This window comes from Pseudophryne corroboree, chromosome 9 (genome assembly GCF_028390025.1).
Source record: "Pseudophryne corroboree isolate aPseCor3 chromosome 9, aPseCor3.hap2, whole genome shotgun sequence".
NCBI lineage: Eukaryota > Metazoa > Chordata > Amphibia > Anura > Myobatrachidae > Pseudophryne > Pseudophryne corroboree.
In genome coordinates this window covers 468,981,869-469,006,792 of record NC_086452.1, presented here as the reverse complement: position 1 = coordinate 469,006,792, position 24,924 = coordinate 468,981,869, and the positions used below count along the sequence as shown (strand labels likewise).

Below are 24,924 nucleotides of genomic sequence, written 5' to 3'. Positions count from 1 at the left end.
TGTAGCTGCAGGACTTCAGGAGCAGTGTGAGGGTAAATGCACAGGTGTAGCGGCAGGACTGCAGGAGCAATGTGAGGGTAAATGCACAGGTGTAACTGCAGGACTGCAGGAGCAGTGTGATGGTAAATGCACTGGTGTAACTGCAGGACTGCAGGAGCAGTGTGATGGTAAATGCACATGTGTAGCTGCAGGACTGCAGGAGCAGTGTGAGGGTAAATGCACAGGTGTAGCGGCAGGACTGAAGGAGCAGTGTGAGGGTAAATGCACTGGTGTAACTGCAGGGCCAGTGTGATGGTAAATGCACAGGTGTAGCGGCAGGACTGCAGGAGCAGTGTGAGGGTAAATGCACTGGTGTAACTGCAGGACTGCAGGAGCAGTGTGAGGGTAAATGCACTGGTGTAACTGCAGGACTGCAGGAGCAGTGTGATGGTAAATGCACATGTGTAGCTGCAGGACTGCAGGACCAGTGTGATGGTAAATGCACAGGTGTAGCGGCAGGACTGCATGAGCAGTGTGAGGGTAAATGCACTGGTGTAACTGCAGGACTGCAGGAGCAGTGTGATGGTAAATGCACATGTGTAGCTGCAGGACTGCAGGAGCAGTGTGATGGTAAATGCACATGTGTAGCTGCAGGACTGCAGGAGCAGTGTGAGGGTAAATGCACAGGAATTGTATATAACCACCCAGTTGATCAAAGTTTCAGGAATTGCATTGGCCCATTGCAATAGGGAAGTAAAAGCAAGATAGAGGCACCCATGAATATTTATAGATAGAAAGATACATAGATAGTCATGAGATACATGGAAAGAGAAATAAATAAATAGATAGATAGATAGATAGATAGATAGATAGATAGATAGATAGATAGATAGATAGATAGATAGATAGATAGATAGATAGACAGATAGATAGATAGATAGAATAGAGATGTGCACCGGAAATTTTTCGGGTTTTGTGTTTTGGTTTTGGGTTCGGTTCCGTGGCCGTGTTTTGGGTTCGAACGCGTTTTGGCAAAACCTCACCGAATTTTTTTTGTCGGATTCGGGTGTGTTTTGGATTCGGGTGTTTTTTTTAAAAAACACTAAAAAACAGCTTAAATCAAAGAATTTGGGGGTCATTTTGATCCCAAAGTATTATTAACCTCAATAACCATAATTTCCACTCATTTTCAGTCTATTCTGAACACCTCACACCTCACAATATTATTTTTAGTCCTAAAATTTGCACCGAGGTCGCTGGATGACTAAGCTCAGCGACCCAAGTGGCCGACACAAACACCTGGCCCATCTAGGAGTGGCACTGCAGTGTCACGCAGGATGGCCCTTCCAAAAAACACTCCCCAAACAGCACATGACGCAAAGAAGAAAAAAAAGAGGCGCAATGAGGTAGCTGTGTGACTAAGATAAGCGACCCTAGTGGCCGACACAAACACCTGGCCCATCTAGGAGTGGCACTGCAGTGTCACGCAGGATGGCCCTTCCAAAAAACACTCCCCAAACAGCACATGACGCAAAGAAAAAAAGAGGCGCAATGAGGTAGCTGTGTGACTAAGCTCAGCGACCCAAGTGGCCGACACAAACACCCGGCCCATCTAGGAGTGGCACTGCAGTGTCACGCAGGATGGCCCTTCCAAAAAACACTCCCCAAACAGCACATGACGCAAAGAAAAAAAGAGGTGCAATGAGGTAGCTGTGTGACTAAGCTCAGCGACCCAAGTGGCCGACACAAACACCTGGCCCATCTAGGAGTGGCACTGCAGTGTCACGCAGGATGGCCCTTCCAAAAAACACTCCCCAAACAGCACATGACGCAAAGAAAAAAAGAGGCGCAATGAGGTAGCTGTGTGAGTAAGCTAAGCGACCCTAGTGGCCGACACAAACACCTGGCCCATCTAGGAGTGGCACTGCAGTGTCAGGCCGGATGGCCCTTCCAAAAAATACTCCCCAAACAGCACATGACGCAAAGAAGAAAAAAAAGAGGCGCAATGAGGTAGCTGTGTGAGTAAGCTAAGCGACCCTAGTGGCCGACACAAACACCTGGCCCATCTAGGAGTGGCACTGCAGTGTCAGGCCGGATGGCCCTTCCAAAAAATACTCCCCAAACAGCACATGACGCAAAGATGAAAAAAAAGAGGCGCAATGAGGTAGCTGTGTGACTAAGATAAGTGACCCTAGTGGCCGACACAAACACCTGGCCCATCTAGGAGTGTCACTGCAGTGACACGCAGGATGGCCCTTCCAAAAAACACTCCCCAAACAGCACATGACGCAAAGAAGAAAAAAAAGAGGCGCAATGAGGTAGCTGTGTGACTAAGATAAGCGACCCTAGTGGCCGACACAAACACCTGGCCCATCTAGGAGTGGCACTGCAGTGTCACGCAGGATGGCCCTTCCAAAAAACACTCCCCAAACAGCACATGACGCAATGAAAAATGAAAGAAAAAAGAGGTGCAAGATGGAATTGTCCTTGGGCCCTCCCACCCACCCTTATGTTGTATAAACAGGACATGCACACTTTAACCAACCCATCATTTCAGTGACAGGGTCTGCCACACGACTGTGACTGAAATGACGGGTTGGTTTGGACCCCCACCAAAAAAGAAGCAATTAATCTCTCCTTGCACAAACTGGCTCTACAGAGGCAAGATGTCCACCTCATCATCATCCTCCGATTCATCACCGTGTACATCCCCCTCCTCACAGATTATCAATTCGTCCCCACTGGAATCCACCATCACAGCTCCCTGTGTACTTTGTGGAGGCAATTGCTACTGGTGAATGTCTCCATGGAGGAATTGATTATAATTCATTTTAATGAACATCATCTTCTCCACATTTTCTGGAAGTAACCTCGTACGCCGATTGCTGACAAGGTGAGCGGCGGCACTAAACACTCTTTCGGAGTACACACTTGTGGGAGGGCAACTTAGGTAGAATAAAGCCAGTTTGTGCAAGGGCCTCCAAATTGCCTCTTTTTCCTGCCAGTATACGTACGGACTGTCTGACGTGCCTACTTGGATGCGGTCACTCATATAATCCTCCACCATTCTTTCAATGGTGAGAGAATCATATGCAGTGACAGTAGACGACATGTCCGTAATCGTTGTCAGGTCCTTCAGTCCGGACCAGATGTCAGCATCAGCAGTCGCTCCAGACTGCCCTGCATCACCGCCAGCGGGTGGGCTCGGAATTCTGAGCCTTTTCCTCGCACCCCCAGTTGCGGGAGAATGTGAAGGAGGAGATGTTGACAGGTCGCGTTCCGCTTGACTTGACAATTTTCTCACCAGCAGTTCTTTGAACCCCTGCAGACTTGTGTCTGCCGGAAAGAGAGATACAACGTAGGTTTTAAATCTAGGATCGAGCACGGTGGCCAAAATGTAGTGCTCTGATTTCAACAGATTGACCACCCGTGAATCCTTGTTAAGCGAATTAAGGGCTCCATCCACAAGTCCCACATGCCTAGCGGAATCGCTCAGTGTTAGCTCCTCCTTCAATGTCTCCAGCTTCTTCTGCAAAAGCCTGATGAGGGGAATGACCTGACTCAGGCTGGCAGTGTCTGAACTGACTTCACGTGTGGCAAGTTCAAAAGGTTGCAGAACCTTGCACAACGTTGAAATCATTCTCCACTGCGCTTGAGACAGGTGCATTCCACCTCCTATATCGTGCTCAATTGTATAGGCTTGAATGGCCTTTTGCTGCTCCTCCAACCTCTGAAGCATATAGAGGGTTGAATTCCACCTCGTTACCACTTCTTGCTTCAGATGATGGCAGGGCAGGTTCAGGCGTTTTTGGTGTTGCTCCAGTCTTCTGTACGTGGTGCCTGTACGCCGAAAGTGTCCCGCAATTCTTCTGGCCACCGACAGCATCTCTTGCACGCCCCTCTCGTTTTTTAAATAATTCTGCACCACCAAATTCAAGGTATGTGCAAAACATGGGACGTGCTGGAATTTGCCCATATTTAATGCACACACAATATTGCTGGCGTTGTCCGATGCCACAAATCCACAGGAGAGTCCAATTGGGGTAAGCCATTCTGCGATGATCTTCCTCAGTTGCCGTAAGAGGTTTTTAACTGTGTGCGTATTCTGGAAAGCGGTGATACAAAGCGTAGCCTGCCTAGGAAAGAGTTGGCGTTTGCGAGATGCTGCTACTGGTGCCGCTGCTGCTGTTCTTGCGGCGGGAGTCAATACATCTACCCAGTGGGCTGTCACAGTCATATAGTCCTGAGTCTGCCCTGCTCCACTTGTCCACATGTCCGTGGTTAAGTGGACATTGGGTACAACTGCATTTTTTTAAGGACACTGGTGAGTCTTTTTCTGAGGTCTGTGTACATTTTCGGTATCGCCTGCCTAGAGAAATGGAACCTAGATGGTATTTGGTACCGGGGACACAGTACCTTAATCAAGTCTATAGTTGGCTCTGCAGTAATGATGGATACCGGAACCACGTTTCTCACCGCCCAGGATGCCAAGGCCTCAGTTACCCGCTTTGCAGCAGGATGACTGCTGTGATATTTCATCTTCCTCGCAAAGGACTGTTGGACAGTCAATTGCTTGGTGGAAGTAGTAAAAGTGGTCTTCCGACTTCCCCTCTGGGATGACCATCGACTCCCAGCAGCAACAACAGCAGCGCCAGCAGCAGTAGGCGTTACACGCAAGGATGCATTGGAGGAATCCCAGGCAGGAGAGGACTCGTCAGAATTGCCAGTGACATGGCCTGCAGGACTATTGGCATTCCTGGGGAAGGAGGAAATTAAAACTGAGGGAGTTGGTGGGGTGGTTTGCGTGAGCTTGGTTACAAGAGGAAGGGATTTACTGGTCAGTGGACTGCTTCCGCTGTCGCCCAAAGTTTTTGAACTTGTCACTGACTTATGATGAATGCGCTGCAGGTGACGTATAAGGGAGGATGTTCCGAGGTGGTTAACGTCCTTACCCCTACTTATTACAGCTTGACAAAGGCAACACACGGCTTGACAAATGTTGTCCGCATTTCTGTTGAAATACTTCCACACCGAAGAGCTGATTTTTTTGGTATTTTCACCAGGCATGTCAATGGCCATATTCCTCCCACGGACAACAGGTGTCTCCCCGGGTGCCTGACTTAAACAAACCACCTCACCATCAGAATCCTCCTTGTCAATTTCCTCCCGAGCGCCAGCAACACCCATATCCTCCTCATCCTGGTGTACTTCAACACTGACATCTTCAATCTGACTATCAGGAACTGGACTGCGGGTGCTCCTTCCAGCACTTGCAGGGGACGTGCAAATGGTGGAAGGCGCATGCTCTTCACGTCCAGTGTTGGGAAGGTCAGGCATCGCAACCGACACAATTGGACTCTCCTTGTGGATTTGTGATTTCGAAGAACGCACAGTTCTTTGCTGTGCTTTTGCCAGCTTAAGTCTTTTCATTTTTCTAGCGAGAGGCTGAGTGCTTCCATCCTCATGTGAAGCTGAACCACTAGCCATGAACATAGGCCAGGGCCTCAGCCGTTTCTTGCCACTCCGTGTGGTAAATGGCATATTGGCAAGTTTACGCTTCTCCTCCGACGATTTTATTTTAGATTTTTTAGTCCTTTTTTTACTGATATTTTGTGTTTTGGATTTTACATGCTCTGTACTATGACATTGGGCATCGGCCTTGGCAGACGACGTTGATGGAATTTCATCGTCTCGGCCATGACTAGTGGCAGCAGCTTCAGCACGAGGTGGAAGTGGATCTTGATCTTTCCCTATTTTTGGAACCTCAACATTTTTGTTCTCCATATTTTAATAGGCACAACTAAAAGGCACCTCAGGTAAACAATGGAGATGGATGGATACTAGTATACTTATGGATGACGAGTGACTGACGACACAGAGGTAGCTACAGCCGTGGACTACCGTACTGCGTCTGCTAGTATAGAGATGATAATGATATAAAAAATATATATATATCACTACTGCAGGTATATATAATATAATGACGGACCTGCTGGACACTGTCAGCAGACTCCTAAACTACTAGTATGAAGAAGATAGAAAAAAAAAACCCACCACAGGTAGGTATACAATTATGGACGAGCACTGACGACACAGAGGTAGCTACAGCCGTGGACTACCGTACTGCGTCTGCTAGTATAGAGATGATAATGATATAAAAAATATATATATATCACTACTGCAGGTATATATAATATAATGACGGACCTGCTGGACACTGTCAGCAGACTCCTAAACTACTAGTATGAAGAAGACAGAAAAAAAAACCCCACCACAGGTAGGTATACAATTATGGACGAGCACTGACGACACAGAGGTAGCTACAGCCGTGGACTACCGTACTGCGTCTGCTAGTATAGAGATGATAATGATATAAAAAATATATATATATCACTACTGCAGGTATATATAATATAATGACGGACCTGCTGGACACTGTCAGCAGACTCCTAAACTACTAGTATGAAGAAGATAGAAAAAAAAACCCCACCACAGGTAGGTATACAATTATGGACGAGCACTGACGACACAGAGGTAGCTACAGCCGTGGACTACCGTACTGCGTCTGCTAGTATAGAGATGATAATGATATAAAAAATATATATATATCACTACTGCAGGTATATATAATATAATGACGGACCTGCTGGACACTGTCAGCAGACTCCTAAACTACTAGTATGAAGAAGATAGAAAAAAAACCCCACCACAGGTAGGTATACAATTATGGACGAGCACTGACGACACAGAGGTAGCTACAGCCGTGGACTACCGTACTGCGTCTGCTAGTATAGAGATGATAATGATATAAAAAATATATATATATCACTACTGCAGGTATATATAATATAATGACGGACCTGCTGGACACTGTCAGCAGACTCCTAAACTACTAGTATGAAGAAGATAGAAAAAAAAAACCCACCACAGGTAGGTATACAATTATGGATGAGCACTGACGACACAGAGGTAGCTACAGCCGTGGACTACCATACTGCGTCTGCTAGTATAGAGATGATAATGATATAAAAAATATATATATATCACTACTGCAGGTATATATAATATAATGACGGACCTGCTGGACACTGTCAGCAGACTCCTAAACTACTAGTATGAAGAAGATAGAAAAAAAAAACCCACCACAGGTAGGTATACAATTATGGACGAGCACTGACGACACAGAGGTAGCTACAGCCGTGGACTACCGTACTGCGTCTGCTAGTATAGAGATGATAATGATATAAAAAATATATATATATCACTACTGCAGGTATATATAATATAATGACGGACCTGCTGGACACTCTCAGCAGACTCCTAAACTACTAGTATGAAGAAGATAGAAAAAAAAACCCCACCACAGGTAGGTATACAATTATGGACGAGCACTGACGACACAGAGGTAGCTACAGCCGTGGACTACCGTACTGCGTCTGCTAGTATAGAGATGATAATGATATAAAAAATATATATATATCACTACTGCAGGTATATATAATATAATGACGGACCTGCTGGACACTGTCAGCAGACTCCTAAACTACTAGTATGAAGAAGATAGAAAAAAAAACCCCACCACAGGTAGGTATACAATTATGGACGAGCACTGACGACACAGAGGTAGCCACAGCCGTGGACTACCGTACTGCGTCTGCTAATATAGAGATGATAAAGATGATAGAGATGAACAAAAAAAATATAACACTACTGCAGGTAAATATTTATATAATATAATGAATGACGGACCTGCTGGACACTGTCAGCAGAATGCGTTTATAGAATAAAAAAAAAAAACACCACAGGAGTGTTTAACTTTTTCAGGCAGACAATATACTGGTGGTCACTGGTCAGTCACACTGGCAGCAAAAGTGTGCACTGTACTCCTGCTATAACTGCACCCCAGTCTCCCCCACAATTCAGCTGTGTGAGCAGTGAGCACTCAGCACAGTCAGATATACATAGATATATCATGCAGCACACTGAGGCTGAGCACAGATATGGTATGGAGCGTTTTTTTCAGGCAGAGAACGGATTAAAAAAAACTAGCAAAACTCTGCACTGACTGTACTCCTCCTAACAGCTCTCCCCAATCCTCCCCACAATAAGCTAAGCAGCAATCAGATCAACTAACTACTAACAGTAACTATAAACGGAGAGGACGCCAGCCACGTCCTCTCCCTATCAATCTCAATGCACGTGTGAAAATGGCGGCGACGCGCGGCTCCTTATATAGAATCCGAGTCTCGCGATAGAATACGAGCCTCGCGAGAATCCGACAGCGGGATGATGACGTTCGGGCGCGCTCGGGTTAGCCGAGCAAGGCGGGAAGATCCGAGTCTGCCTCGGACCCGTGTAAAAAGGCTGAAGTTCGGGGGGGTTCGGATTCCGAGGAACCGAACCCGCTCATCTCTAAGATAGATAGATAGATAGATGTTATATGACAACATTTTAATCTCCGTTTGCAATGATGAAGTTATCTGATAATCTGTGTCTTATACAGGTTTCTTTGAATCACTATTGGAGGAAATTGATGATGGTAAGTGTTTGCTGCAATTAGAATTTCACCTAAGAATGTTTAAGCATATATCACCACTGTAGCAATTACTGGAAATCCCTGATTGGATATAATATTTAATCCATAGCCAAAACAGTTCTAGGATTCCGGTTTGGAGTGAGGTTACGTGATACAGTTTCATATGACCGAAAATTACAAATTATTGTTTTTTTTTTAACTTTCAGAATTTATAGGTAAACAGACTGTAGAACATGAAGGTAAGTTCCAGAAGATTAGTTTATTTATTTATTAAAGCAAACATAACACTGAGCATATATACATTATTTGTAAGCATGATATAAATATATATACCATGGCTCTGGTCTTGCATGGGTTGCCTTTTCGCCAGACAACTTGTACATCTGTCACCATAAGACACAGACAGCCGATGGCTCCTATCAATTTATCTATGACCCACTGATATCACTTGGATACTGTTTGGTTTAACATTGTCAAACAGGTCTTTTCTCTGCTTAATGCTGATCACGAGGCGGGTTACCGTGGGGAAGTTCCCGACCTCCGTCACCTCCACTCCGTGCCTGAATCGCATCGCCATAGCTCCGCTTTCCGTTTCTCTGATGTGTTCAGATTCGCCATCACAGGATGGCGCAACCTGAACTGCAGTGCGAAAACGGCAAGGAAGCTCAATGCTTCCCTGCTCTCTGCCTGCCGCCCCGCACTTTCTCCGCTCCCTGAACTTCCAGCAGCCCCCCTAACCTCACCAGCCGGTGCCAGTGCATGAGCAAAACGTAGCTGGCTGCTGACTCCACGCTTCGCAGAGTACCCACAAACATAAACAATAACACATGATATTACAAACACACATTAGTGCACACTATGGTGGTCATTCCGAGTTGATCGCTAGCTGCTTTCGTTCGCTCTGCAGCGATGAGGCAAAAAAACTGCACTTCTGCACATGCGTATGCGGCGCAATCCGCGCGCGCGCGTCGTACTATTGCAACGCACGATGTAATTTCACACAAGGTCTAGCGAAGCTTTTCAGCCGCACTGCTGGCTGCAGAGTGATTGACATGAGGGGGGAGTTTCTTGGTGTCCGTTTTCAGGGAGTGTTCGGAAAAACGCAGGCGTGCCAGGAAAAACGCAGGCGTGGCCGGGCGAACGCAGGGCGTGTTTCTGATGTCAAAACAGGAACTGAACAGTCTGAAGTGATCGCAAGCGCTGAGTAGGTCTGAAGCTACTCTGAAACTGCACACAAAAACTTTGCCGCCGCTCTGCGATCCTTTCGTTCGCACTTCTGCTAAGCTAAAATACACTCCCAGTGGGAGGCGGCATAGCGTCTGCACGGCTGCTAAAAATTGCTAACGAGCGAACAACTCTGAATGACCACCCTAGTCCCTTTGATGGTACTGAGAACATGTCATTGAATGTTGTTAGGAGACAATCTGGCTTTCCGAGGCATCACTTCCCAGTCCAGCACCTACGATAAATTTGGAGCCTCTGAAAATGCCATCGATGGCTCGTCCAACACCAAATATATGGCCGGGCATTGCTCTCACACCGACCTGGACATAGAGCCCTGGTGGAGGGTGGACCTGACCAAAGTCTACAATGTCACCAAAGTCATGATCACAAATAGGGGTGACTGCTGCAAGGAGAGACTCAATGGGGCGGAGATAAGAATCGGGATGTCAGCGGAAAAAGGAGGTAGCCGGAATCCGAGGTAAGTTGTTATTTTATTGCGCGCGCTTTGTGAAAGAGGAGAGTCCAATAACTCAGACTTCTGTTCAGCTGTAAAATTTTTAACCTACAATTTATATAGTGTGCCTCCTGCTGCAGCAGTGGCCACATGTAGCCAGAACTGTAGCAGGGCCAAAGTACATCCTGTGCCGCCCCGACCCCTGAGCGTGTGATGCCATAATATCACTTTGAGGGATGACGGCGAGCAGCTGGAGCGTCCTAATAATGCTCATTGCAGTGGCTTGTTGTGAGGATCAATTTGAAGCTCAGAGCCCACAGAACCCTAAAAACACTCCAGGATGCTCTTCAGGCTATACGGCCTGAGTCTTCAACCTGTGGACCTCCAGCTGTTGTGGAACTACACATCCCAGCATGCCCTACTCAGTTTTAGCATGCCTTAATAGCAAAACTGTGGCAGGGCATGCTGGGATGTGCAGTTCCACAGCAGCTGGAGGGCCACAGGTTCAAGACCCATGCTATAGGGTACTTTTACAAGAGCAGGTGGTGCAGAGTCGAGACCAGGGCTGCCATCAGAAATTGTGGGGCCTGGGACTGACAATATAGGCAGCCCCCCCCCCCCCCTGCCTGGGATAAGGAGCAGGACAAGAGGAAAAGTGGTTGCGTGGGGCACAGGGGAAAGGTGTGCGGTGGGGACACAGGGAAAAGGTGGGTGCTGGGGGATAAATGATAGAATTGGGGGGCAGATATAATAAGAGGTGTAATAGTAGACGCAGGCAAAGGAAGGAGGGAAAAGGAAGTCCGGACACAGATTGGTGGGGTTTATATTCTATATACGCTGCATAGACAGGGTAGAATATAATATTGGGTCAATCTTATGCTGAAAATGTAAAGCAAATTTTACAGTACAGAATATAACAACCTGGACAGCGCTACAGGACATAATGGCGTCACCAATTCTGTCTCACACAGGTGCGCTAAAATTACCCCACAGGGTCTTGGAGAAGAAGAGGAATATAACTGTGGCTTAATTGGACAATATGTCACCGTCACCATACCGGGGGCAGCCGCATATCTGACTCTATGCGAGGTGAAAGTTTACGGTGTTGACGTGCCAGACAACTACACGGGTAAGAAGACGTTGAAGAAGTACAACTTCGAGACGTAACAGTCACAATCGGGCAGACGGGCATAGGGGTCTATTTACTAAGCTTTGGATGGAGATCGAGTGGACAGAGATAAAGTACCAGCCAATCAGCTCCTAACTACCATGTCATAGGCTGGGTTTGAAAAATGACAATTAGGAGCTGATTGGCTGGTACTTTATCTCCATTCAAGCAGAGCTGGCCCTAGGCATAGGCAAACTAGGCAATGCCTAGGGCATTTGGTATGCTTATGGGCACCAGCAGCTCCTGCTGATTAAAATGATATGCGGCATGCCTATATTCTGTGTGTAGCATTTTGTATGCAGATACAGCCACAATCGCACACAGTATATAGGCATGCTGCATATCAGTTTAATCAGCAGAAGCTGCTTGTGCATCCTAGCCACATAGCAATGCAAATAAGATGCTTTTTATCAAAAAAAGGCGCCCGGCGGTAGCAGAGCTGCCAGCTGACTCACGCCAGGCATCTCCTGCTGCATGGTGCATTGAGTCAAGATGTATGAGGACACATCTGTATCCAAGCAGAGGCAGAGGTCACAGTGTTAGCGGCCATGTGAGTGCTGTGTGTGGGTGGGTTGGTTGTGCGGTAGTGTTCGGCACGTGTGTAAGGGGCATTATGCATGTCATGTGTATTAATACATTAATAATGAGCAGCATATGTGTAGGTGGCACTATGTGTGTCATTATGTGTATAAGGGCATTAATAATGTGTGGCGTATGTGTAAGGGACATTATGTGTATAAGGGCACTAATGTGCGGCATATGTGTAAGGGACATTATGTGTATAAGGGCATTAACAAAGGTTGGCATAATGTGTAAGGTACATTATGTTTATGAGGACATTAATAATGTGTGTCATATGTGTAAGGAGCATTACTGTGTGGTATTATCTGTATAAAGGCATTTCTAATGTGTGGCATTATGTGTATAAGGTGCTCTACTGTGTAGCGTAATGTATAGAAAGGGCACTATTGTGTGGTCTAATGTGAATAAATAGCAATATGGTGTGGTGTAATGTGAATAAGGGGCAAATCAGTGTGATGTAATTTTAATAAGGGGCACTACTGTGAGAAGTAATGTTTATAAGGTAAAGTGATACTACTGTGTGATGTAAAGTGAATTAGGGGCACTGTTGCATGATAACATTTGAATAAAGTTGCACTACTGTGTGGCCTAATTTTAATTGGGCACACTAATGTGTGGCCATGCCCTTTGCCAGCAAAAACACCCCCCACTTTGGGCTGTGCGTCAAATGTGTGCACTGTTCCTTTTTAAAATAAAGGGGGTAGGAACACCAAAATAAGGACTGCTATGAGTGGGGGGCGATGGTGCTGGGAAAGGGGTGCAGGGTCAGGTCAGAGGCAGAACTAGCGGGGGTGCTAGGGGGCACCAGCCAAAATCTTGCCTAGAGCATTATATTGGTTAGGGCCGGCTCTGCATCCAAGGCTTAGTAAGTAGACCCCATAGTCTGGGAGAACACTGAGGAGAACATTTCATGGTTGATCTAATAAGGAGACCCTGTCTATGAAAGGACTAGTGATCCTTCGTGCACTTTATGAACTTTTAGGTTGTGAATTAGTCTCGGCAACAAATGTGCAAAATATACTGCTCAAAAAAATAAAGGGAACACTAAAATAACACATCCTAGATCTGAATGAATGAAATATTCTTATTAAATACTTTGTTCTTTACATAGTTGAATGTGCTGACAACAAAATCACACAAAAATTATCAATGGAAATCAAATTAATTAACCCATGGAGGTCTGGATTTGGAGTCACCCTCAAAATTAAAGTGGAAAAACACACTACAGGATGATCCAACTTTGATGTAATGTCCTTAAAACAAGTCAAAATGAGGCTCAGTAGTGTCTGTGGCCTCCACGTGCCTGTATGACCTCCCTACAACCCACACAAGTGGCTCAGGTAGTGCAGCTCATCCAGCATGGCACATCAATGCGAGCTGTGGCAAGAAGGTTTGCTGTGTCTGTCAGCGTAGTGTCCAGAGCATGGAGGCGCTACCAGGAGACAGACCAGTACATCAGGAGATGTGGAGGAGGCCGTAGGAGGGCAACAACCCAGCAGCAGGACCGCTTCCTCCGCCTTTGTGCAAGGAGGAACAGGAGGAGCACTGCCAGAGCCCTGCAAAATGACCTCCAGCAAGCTACAAATGTGCATGTGTCTACTCAAACGATCAGACAGAAACAGACTCCATGAGGGTGGTATCAGGGCCTGACGCCCACAGGTGGGGGTTGTGCTTACAGCCCAACACCGTGCAGAACGTTTGGCATTTGCCAGAGAAGACCAAGATTGGCAAATTCACCACTGGCGCCCTGTGCTCTTCACAGATGAAAGCAGGTTCTCACTGAGCACATGTGACAGATGTGACAGAGTCTGGAGATGCCAAGGAGAACGTTCTGCTGCCTGCAACATCCTCCAGCATGACCGGTTTGGCAGTGGGTCAGTAATGGTGTGGAGTGGCATTTCTTTGGGGTGCCGCACAGCCCTCCATGTGCTCGCCAGAGGTAGCCTGACTGCCATTAGGTACCGAGATGAGATCCTCAGACCCCTTGTGAGACCATATGCTGGTGCGGTTGGCCCTGTGTTCCTCCTAATGCAAGACAATGCTAGACCTCATGTGGCTGGAGTGTGTCAGCAGTTCCTGCAAGACGAAGGCATTGATGCTATGGACTGGCCCGCCCGTTCCCCAGACCTGAATCCAATTGAGCACATCTAGGACATCATGTCTCGCTCCATCCACCAATGCCATGTTGCACCACAGACTGTCCAGGAGTTGGCGGATGCTGTAGTCCAGGTCTGGGAGGAGATCCCTCAGGAGACCATCCGCCACCTCATCATGAGCATGCCCAGGCGTTGTAGGGAGGTCATACAGGCACGAGGAGGCCACAGACACTACTGAGCCTCATTTTAACTTGTTTTAAAGACATTACATCAAAGTTGGATCAGCCTGTAGCGTGTTTTTCCACTTTAATTTTGAGGGTGACTCCAAATCCAGACCTCCATGGGTTAATAATTTTTATTTCCATTGATAATTTTTGTGTGATTTTGTTGTCAGCACATTCAACTATGTAAAGAACAAAGTATTTAATAAGAATATTTCATTCATTCAGATCTAGGATGTGTTATTTTAGTGTTCCCTTTATTTATTTGAGCAGTGTAGTTTAGGGTGTTTATTATCCCATCCGTATTTTACAAATGTAATAGTCCTCAACACTGGAAGGGCAGGAGCGGTGGAGGGTGGTGTATTAAAGCTTGGAGAGAGATAATGTATAAAAAAATAGCTCCGGTGATTTATCTAGCACAGCCTGTAACATTACAGCTAGGAGCTGATTGGTTGGTACTTTATCTCTCTCCAAACATTGATACATCTCCCCTGAACTTTTTATGTGGATTTAATTATTTAAATGGGATTTTAATGAAATAAGAGTAATAAAATGAAATAAGTGAAACCTCGTCTTCATACAGTGTTTATTATGTTTTTATTGTAATGATAAACATCTGCATTTCCTTTTCTTTCCAGTCATCCCTATTAAGCCCGACTCTGATGAGAGCAGAGAACATGAGCGTAAGTCTCGTTTTATCTTGAAAAATAAAGAATAAACTCTAAATCAGGGGCAAACGTAGGCTTTCTAGAGAGGGGTTTCCAAATTGCAATCCACAATCTCCCCCTCTGCGGAACATTGGAGCAAGTGCGGGAGTCTAGGAGAGCTGTAGAAGAACCTAATAACGACCCTGGACATTAATGTACACATTGGGCTTTTTATACACTAGATACTGTATGGAAAACAATATTAATATTTAACACTGTAGATGGTCTATAGTACAGACTGTATCACACATAATTAACTAATATAAATAAAATAACTGGTCAGGAAAAGGTTCAACATCCAATAATAAATAAATATACAAACATAATAGAACCAGTATTGTACTTTCTAAGCAGACATTCTCCCACCTCATGGTAAGGCTCCTGTCTCTTCTTCCTGGCAGCTGCTCTCTGGTCCATTGCTCAGATACACACACACACACACACACACACACACATCCGCTCTGTCCCTTAAACTGCATATTGCGGCAGCAGCTCTAGTAATAGTATTATATACTATTGCTATCTTCATCATTTGACCCACTGGCCAAGAGGAGAGGGGTTTCTGGGCAACCCCGGAAACCCCCATGTGTCTGCCTATGTAAACATAACATAAACAGGCAGCATTACTGCTCTTTGTGGTCTCAACGTCTCTTCTGCGAGACAACGGTGACTACCTTTACTTCATGTCCCTACTGTCTTTTGAATTTCACAGATGCAGCTGAGCTGAGAAATATCCTGAAGCATTCCAATGCTGGTAATGACCCCCCCCCCCCCCCCCCTTCCCCCCCTCCCCCACCTACATCCTTATTACTTTCTCTGAAGTTCCATATCCCAGATAATAAATGACATTATGTGTGTTCCTCAGCACCTAATGTAGCCCCGACCGGGACCACCACTCAGTCCAGCACCAATGGAAGTGCGTGCAGCAGAGCGTCTGATGGGGCTTTGTCCACGTGTTCCGAGACTGATGTGGAGCACAACCCATGGTGGACCTTAGACCTGAAGTCAGACCACAAGGTGTTTTCCATCGCTGTGACCAATAGAGGTGATAAAACTGCAGAAGACCTTGATGGAGCCGAGATTCACGTGGGAAGTTCTGCTAGCGGATGGAAGAAAAACCCAATGTATGAGTCACTTATATCCAGAAAGCTGTATATGGGGGAGATGTTACAGGCTGGCATTGAAAAATGACAGGAGCTGGTTGGTTGGTCACTTTTCAAGGCTTAGTACATCTCCCCCTGTATCTGACAATATTTTGAGTGAGAAAACATGTGAAAGCTGAAAATAAAAGGGTTTATACCAGAGAGAAGTCAGGAAAGGTTCCCGTGTGATAAGAGTTCTACTGTTCTACTGTTGCGGCATGCAAACCCAATCTGGAAGAGCAGTCCCTGAAACGGCTGCATAAGTGAGTGTGCGGGATGTTATTAGGTTAGGGTCGGCTGAGAAATTTCACTTGTGTGAAACGTGCACAGTCAGGAGCTACACACCGGCATATTTAGTTGTTCGATAAACAAGTGTGGTTGGTGTAATGGTTAGTGTTGCTGCCTTACAGCACTGGGGTCATGGGTTCGATTCCCACGATGGATCTAACTGTGTGGAGCTTGTATGTTCTCTCCTTGCTTGGGTGGGTGTCCTCCTGCAATCCAAAACTATGCTGGTATGTTATTGCGGCCCGGAAGTGGGTCCCTCCTTGTTACATACTAGAGAGGCTTCGATTTTGCAGGAATCCCTCAAACAGATTTTTTTTTCAGAGGATTTGCCACAAAATTCAATATCATTTTATTCAATATGACCCTAAATACTTTAAGTTAAGAATTGATATGGCTGCTTCACATGTGACTACCGTATCATATAGTCGGATTGGGAGACTCATTGATCACTACCAATGAGGTCTATCTACTAAGCCTTGGAGAGAGAGAAACTACCAGCCAATCAGCTCCTAACTGCCATGTTACAGGCTGTGTTTGAAAGATGACCACCAGGAGCTGATTGGCTGGTACTTTAACTCTCTCCGCATTATATCTCTACAACGCTTAGTAAATAGACCCCAAAGTATCAGCCAACCAGCTCCTAACTGCCATTTTTTCAAACACAGCCTGTAACATGGTAGGTAGGAGCTGATTGGCTGATACATTATCTCCATCCAAGACTTAGGGGTCTATTTACTAAGCCTTGGATGGAGATAAAGTACCAGTCAATCAGCTCCGCACTGTCATTTTTTCAAACCCAGCGTGTGACATGGCACTTAGACAGTGATTGGCTGGTACTTTGTCTACGTCCACTTTGTCTCCATCCACTTTATCTCCCTCCAAGGCTTAGTAAATAGAGCCCTTGTGTATGCCATGGCTTTTGATTTCTTTAGTTTGGGCCTCTATAGTGGTCTGTGCAGACTGTAGGTCATCTCCAAGCGTCGGGACCCTCTGCTCAACATCATCTAGACGGCCATTGTGTTGGGTCAGTTGGGTCAGGGTGGAGTCAATGGTCTCCTTGATGCCCACCAATCTTTTATCTAGGAGAGGCCCCAATACCGCTGCAATATCTGTGGGTTTCATTTTAGGCTGTTTAGTAGCTGCAGTGTTGGTACGTTTCCGTTGGGAACGAGAACGAGTTGTGGAGCAGTCAGAGTCGGATGAATTTCTGTGGAAAGTATCTTCATGAACGCCCGATGTAGGGCCAGAGGGAGGATATAGGTGTGGACACCAGGAATTTTTCCATGTGAGGTTACAAAAGATGGAAATACGCCATAGGCAGTAGTAGTCGGCGCAGAGAGTAGATTGATGAGGGTCACAGCAGTGAAAAGGACAATCTAGGAGTTACATCTTCATGAGGCAAGGAGACATGGTAAAAGTCCCGTGCAGTTAAGACGTGAAGGAACAATATGTCGAAGGCATCCACATTTCATTGCCGCGTGACAACGCGGAACCGCAGGAAGTGACGACAATGAGCCTATCGTTGATATATGTTGTAAAAGACAAAGGCAAAGGTAGCACCCACAGACGTATAAGGCCTCCGGCCGTCAGAAGTAGTGGCAGGACCCCTAAGCAGTAAGGGGGGAGAAAGTACCTTGATCCTATCCCAGGATGTTGCGTGGTGTCCCCTTGCAATGGCTTTTCAGCAGTGCAGCAGGTTACCTCAATAGAGCTGACATATATCCCACAGGGCTAGGAGCACAGGACAGTTGAGGCTTGAGCTTTATCCTGCAGTACGTGGAGAGGCTGGTGTCAGGGAGCGTAACGCCGTCAGCATCGGCATGGGAGGCAGTCTTGTCAAGGGGTCCCCCCAGCAGGGGAATGTAATAGTAGTGGCACACAAGGGTTCAGTGCCCGCACAGCCCGTAGTCAGGATCCTCCTCGGCCGTGTATGCCTTGGCTAATGTATAGCAATGCTCCAGGACCCCAGTATATGGAACACCTGATTGTGTCTATGTGTCCTGTATCCAGGTCATTGTGAATAAGAAAACAGTATATCCTGTACAGTTGTGGCCAGCAATGGCTCCTGACGCTCCTCACGTCTCTGTATTCCATAGATGCGGCACCGTATCCTCCATCGGACCGGGAGAAACCTTCTTGTTTAACTGTGAAGGAATGAGGGGGCGATTTGTGACCATTGTTATCCCAGACAAGGAGAAGTCTCTCAGCCTCTGCGAAGTCCAAGTGTTCGCGCTTTCCGTGGACACACCGAGTAAGAGACAGATTTATTTATGGAAAAGGAAAATGGATCAATTATAAATTAGGAACAGGCACAGAACCCTATTCAGCATCAGCTGATTCCATTGGCCCAATATTATGAAACAAACCTTCAGTGAAAGGCTGACTCCACAGTTTACAATGCTCTGCGTACTGTGGACAAATACGGTCACATTATCTAATATTGGGGGCCCTATTTAGCTCTTGGGAAGATTTACTGGACAGCTGTCCTATTATCTTATCACACAAAGACCCTCGAAGGGATAAGACGTCTTAGGTCAGGTGGTACTAATCAGCTTTTTTGGGCTCAATTCAGTACCCTAGGTCCTATCACCACCACAGTGACCGGGAAGGGCCCCTACACTTTATAGATCTGGGAAAGGAAGGGGTTCGCGGGTTGGGGAGGAGTCATCATTTTCAGCTCCCCTCTTCTTAATGTGACCATCCCCACGCAGTCTGATCTAATCTGGGAGTGGCAAAACGCGTCACAGCAAACACAATAGCTTTGTGCTGGGTGGGCGTGCGAGGCATGTTCTCATTTTGCGGAAATAAATACAGATTCTGTTTTATTTTTTTACATTTAGGTGAGGACTTGAATGAAGACGTTGAGCTCCATAAGACACACCATGGAGGTAAAAGTCATCCGCATCAGGCGCGTTTCGATTTCTTTATACCTTACAGACCTGTGGTCCAGCTAGCATATCTATAATTCAAGTGGGTGGAATGCGTCTCACGTAGGAATACACAGAGGACGCAGCAGCCAGAACCTGAGGCTGGAATAACTGCAGACACTAAGGGGCTCGTGTAGAGGTTTTTGCAGATACGTGTTTCCGTAATGCGTATAGATTTTTATTCTGCCTGCAAATACATTTATTGTCATTGGTAGACTCTTTATGTCAGGAGAGACAAAACAGGGGCATGCAAGGGTGGGAGACAAATGTAGAATATATAAACATTACCGGTGTTTTCACGCAACTGCAACACAGATGTAAATGTATGCGCAGACATGCAGGGGGCTGGTGCAATGATACCTAGTTATAATGGCTGCTGTACCGGCAGCGCGACCTACCCCTTCTGATTGGCTGACTGCATATCTGCCCTCCAGGTTACAGTACTTATCTCATTGGCGGTGTGTCTGTACACACTACATAAAGATGCAAGCGCTTATTCACATTGCGTAACTGGCATTCCCATTTGGACTGTGGTCGGGTAATAATATTTCCCAGTTAGTTTATAAAAGGGGAAATAAAATATGTTTAGACTTTTATCTTGTAATAGTTTTTCTATCCTATATAATAAAAGGTTAACGCTGCTCCTCACCTCTAAGGGGGGGGGGTACAAATGTTTTTCCCGCCGGCGGCCACTAGAGGGCGTCAGATGGAGCAATTCAAGTGTGTTGCTCTGTTTGGGCGCTTACATTGCTGTTATGTTGTTCCGTCTATTTGACAGGCTGGTAACTAATTTATTAATATTTTGTAAGGTTAACTTAACTTTTGTATTTAATAATAACACTGCACAGACCCCTCTCTCCGCAGTGTATATAACACGTCATTATATTATTATACCAGTCGTTTCGGACATATACTGGGTCTTCCCCCACCTTGTGCCGGCACTGCAGCGCTCTCCTCTCCTGGTCTGTCCCATCTCTGCCATACGTAGTGGGAGCAGGGATGCATGCCCCAGCAATGGGCCAGGTTACAGCGCATTATAGAGACTGTTTATAGGGGGTAATTCCAAGTTGATCGCAGCAGGAATTTTGTTAGCAGTTGGGCAAAACCATGTGCACTGCAGGGGAGGCAGATGTAACATGTGCAGAGAGAGTTAGATTTGGGTGTGGTGTGTTCAATCTGCAATCTAAATTACAGTGTAAAAATAAAGCAGCCAGACAGACAGAGTGTAAGTGGAACTGCTGTATAACTGACTCTGCCGTTCAACCTGTGATCCACTCTACCCTCACTCGCCTCCTCCCCCCAGTGTGCTTGGGTGCTTACCCTCCTAGGGCCCTGCATGGTCGGGACTACGTCCCGCGATCTGTCTGACTCACAACCTCCCACACAGCCCACCATCCTCGGCACCACCACGTATCTCCCACTCACCCCTCCAGTGTACTTGTGTAACTGCCCTCTTGTGACCCTGCGCAGCCGGTGATACACCCTGCGACCTGTTCGCCATACGGCTCCCCTGAGACCTGGAAGCCGCGCATCAACTGTCACCCACTGGGCGACATTGCGAAGAAAGGTGGCTGCTCACACAGCTTGCACTACCGCGGATTTAGCTGCGGCCCAGAAGAAGGAGGGCACTGATCGGCGTTAGCCTGCTATACCTGGAGATTACATCCGCGCCCCTGTTGCGGTGTAGCTGTGTGTGCTGGTTTAATTCTGCCTACGCCCCCGACCATAATTTAAAGCTATCAACACTACGGGCCTGCAGCCTCATAACTGTGCAATCACCATAATGTGAGTGCTCCTCACTCCTCCCACCGTCACTCATGTTTGCCTAACCGACCTGTACTTCTTGCCAAAGTGATCGAGCAACCCTGTTTCACATAATCTCTGATTGGACCCGGTCCTCTAGGTGCACCTCTTATTTCCTATCTGGATACAAACCTGACGACGAGAAATGCCTCCTAAAAAGAACAAAGACCCAACGCCTCCCAAAATCTCCTCCCCCCCCAGAAACCCCTCCAGATTTCCCCTTTACAAAGCGTTTCCTCTCCACCCATTATGCCGGATCCTGTTGTGTCGAGTGTTCTCTCCTCCTCGCTTACAGTCCCAGGTATTGATTGTGAATCTGATGCACCCCTGACCGTGAGATCCCTCTGTCAAATCCTCTCTGCTTTCAAGTCAGAACTTTCTAAAGATCTAACCTCTGCTGTCCGCGAGGTCAAGACCGAGTTGGTGGCAATAGGTGACAGGACTGATCACTTGGAACGCAATGTGGAAGAACTGGTCGCCTCTCATAATGAATTAATCTCTTCCCAATATCGCCAACAACAAGATCTGGACCAGTTTAAGTCTAAGCTAGCGGATATGGAGGACAGATCGAGACGCAATAACATCAAGATCAGAGGCATCCCTGACTCGGTTACCAATTCTGAATTAGAGTCCTATGCCACTGCTTTATTCAAGAAACTCCTACCCGCTGCAGATTCCGCAGAGCTCCTAATTGACCGTATCCACCGCCTCCCTAGACCACGCACCGTTTCCTCAGACCTTCCTAAAGACACTCTCCTCCGTATACATTTCTTTACTGTTAAGGAGCGCATCATGAGAGCCGCTAGGGAAGCCAAGAATTCAGACACCCTAGGAGGTCTTCAAATATTCCAGGACTTTTCCGCTGCCACCATTGCAAAGAGGCGTGCCTTTGCGCCTATTACTCTCGCTCTTAGGTCCCATGATATCCAGTACCGCTGGGGATTCCCAGTTAAATTAATAATCACCTATGAGGACTCAACCTATGTCATCTCCTCCCTGGATGCCGGAGTTAAATTGTTGTCAGATTGGGACATCACTGTTCAAAAGCCGCCTGTACCGTCCCGTGCTACGGCTATCCGTCAGGAATGATCAAACACCTGAGCTATTGGACTGCCATACAGGGTCCTTTCAAATTTTCATTTGGTTCTCAGAAGTTATGGACCTCTTCCCTTCTACTGAGAGGGGAAGGCTTTTTTGATAATGTTGTCTACCTAACTTTTTGACTTTTATCTAGGTCTGTAGGTTACGGGTTTGCTCTTTCACTTGTTGTTCTATAACTGTTATCTCATAATATCTGTTAGCGGATGCCTAGGTTTATTTTCTCACACAGGGGCACGGTTGTGTTGTGGTGACGTTCTCTGTTGACTATATGTTACCGCCCCCTATACTCTCATCTGCTATTTCGTGAGATTTACTCTACATGTTTGTATTCATTTATTTTTTTTCCATTTCCTTGTTGATATACTAGAGTGGCGGTGCCTGCTCCGTCAGCCCGCCTCCAACTCTTTCTGTACTACTGCAAGTTCCTATATTTTTCCCTTCCCTGCAGTAGTCATGCAGGTCCAATATACCTGACCTTTTTTTGTTTCCCCCCCCAATCCACGGTTTAGACCCTTTTCACCGATCCCCCATATGCCCCCTTCCCCTCGGAGTTCCAGACTTGTTTTATTTCTGCATTTACTGTGGTACTCTACTCTTTGGTGCATTTCCATTAGCTATGTTCAGAATAGATTTCTTTTTCTCATTCTCGGTATGTGTTTCCAATGCTGAACCTTCTCTCTCTCAATGTTAAGGGACTGAACTCGCCTAACAAACGTAGATTGGCCCTCTCTTTCTTCCACCAACAAAAAGCAGATGTTGTTGCACTACAAGAAACCCACTTCTCCTCTGCTAACCCTCCCCTTTTTAAAAACAGTAACTTCCCTGTAGGACATCATGCAAATGGCCCGTTCAAACGTAATGGGGTAGCCGTGCTCTTTAGCAAAAATGTCTCTTTTGTCCTCCACTCTCAAATCTCAGACAAAAGTGGTCGTTACCTGATTCTTACAGGTCTATTAGACGACAAACCTGCTACACTAGTATGCTTATATGCCCCCAACACTAACCAAATACCATTTCTGTGTAAACTGTTTCTCACAATACGTAAATCACTTAAGGGCTCCCTGGTGGTTCTGGGTGATTATAATTTAGTCTTAGACCCGAAATTGGACAAATCACATCAACCCTCCCACCCCATCTCATCCACTCAACCAGGCCCCTCTCTAGCCTTCCACAATTTACTCACAGAATTTGATTTATACGATGTCTGGAGAACTCATAACCCCTCGGGACGGGAATATACATTCCACTCCTTAGTCCACAACTCCTATTCTAGAATAGATTTAATTTTATGTGACAAATGGTCTCTCCAGAGAACTAAGGACGTTGATATTCTGCCGATTACTTGGTCTGATCATGCCCCCGTTCTTTGGAAATGGAACCTCCATGACACCCGAAACCCCCCTAAACAATGGCATCTTTATCCCTATCTTCTAAATAATCCCTTGTCCAAAAAATTTATTCTTGACTCCATAAACTCTTATCTAGCTACTAACTCTCCCATAGACACCTCCACTATAAACCACTGGTGTGCCTTTAAGGCTGTTACCCGGGGTCTGCTATCCAAGCGGGTGCTACTCTCAAAAAACAAGTCCTCCAATTACAGTCGAAACTCGAAGCTGAACTGATAGACCTCGAATCAAAGAACATAGCCAATCCCTCTAGAACGCTTAAAAAAGAAATCTCCAATGTCCGCAGCCAACTCCAAAAACTACTTCTCGCCCGTACCCAAACGGCATTGAATAAGTTGAGGCAAAAGTTCTATCTCCTGTGTAACAAATCTGGTAGAATGTTGGCCCGTAAATTGCGAGTTCAACAAGCCAGAAATAGGATTAAATCCATCTATTCTCCCTCCAAACGTAAGATCCTAAACCCCAGAGACATAACAAACCAATTTGCGCAATACTACGCCAAACTCTATAATTTGCTAACTGACTCCTCAACCTCGCAACCTACCTCTCTCTCTATTTCTTCCTTTCTTAACAATCTTTCTTTTCCTACTCTCACCCAGGAGCAATTATCTACACTTAATGCCCCATGGTCTACGGCTGAAGTCTCCACAGCTATTAAATCCTCTCCGCGAAACAAGGCCCCAGGCCCTGATGGGTTTGTTACTGATTTTTCTTCCACATTCCACGATATTCTTTCCCCCTATTTGACTGCCCTTTTCAATACATTCTCGGAACACGGCACTCTTCCATCAGAACTATTGGAAGCACGAATAGTTACTACACCCAAGCCTGGCAAAGATCCTGCCTACGTACATAACTACCGCCCTATCGCACTGCTTAACTGTGACATCAAACTTTATGCTAAATTGATTGCAACACGTATCAACCAATTTCTTCCATTGCTGATACACCCGGACCAAATTGGCTTCGTACCAGGAAGACAAGTGTCAGACAATACGTGTAGGGTCTTTAACTTGATTGACTCACTCTCTAAAGATCAAGGTCTTCTCTTTCTATCCTTGGATGCCGAGAAGGCCTTTGATAGACTGCTTGCACTGCCGGTAGTTCCGCCTCTGAAACAGGTATACTATGTCTAAGCGATCTACTCGACTGTCTTTTTCTATCACCCTTCCCAACTCTCCAATCAAAGTTCTCCCTACCCGCCTCTGAACTCTTCCACTATCTGCAAGTTGCACACTGGTGGAGATCGATATCTATTACCCCACCGTCGACAAACACTACTACACA

At 46.2% G+C, this 24,924-nt stretch overlaps 1 protein-coding gene across 1 annotated transcript in view; it reads left to right on the top strand.

The window, feature by feature from the left end:
• Positions 1–24,924, top strand: part of LOC134958626 (uncharacterized) — an 83,051-nt gene that overhangs the window by 24,422 nt on the left and 33,705 nt on the right. The window contains exons 10-18 of the mRNA XM_063941347.1: positions 8,483–8,518; positions 8,722–8,754; positions 9,932–10,217; positions 11,165–11,322; positions 14,899–14,943; positions 15,680–15,721; positions 15,833–16,091; positions 18,494–18,648; positions 19,238–19,285. Coding sequence (XP_063797417.1) covers positions 8,483–8,518; positions 8,722–8,754; positions 9,932–10,217; positions 11,165–11,322; positions 14,899–14,943; positions 15,680–15,721; positions 15,833–16,091; positions 18,494–18,648; positions 19,238–19,285 — 1,062 coding nt within the window. The remainder of the gene's footprint in view (positions 1–8,482; positions 8,519–8,721; positions 8,755–9,931; positions 10,218–11,164; positions 11,323–14,898; positions 14,944–15,679; positions 15,722–15,832; positions 16,092–18,493; positions 18,649–19,237; positions 19,286–24,924) is intronic.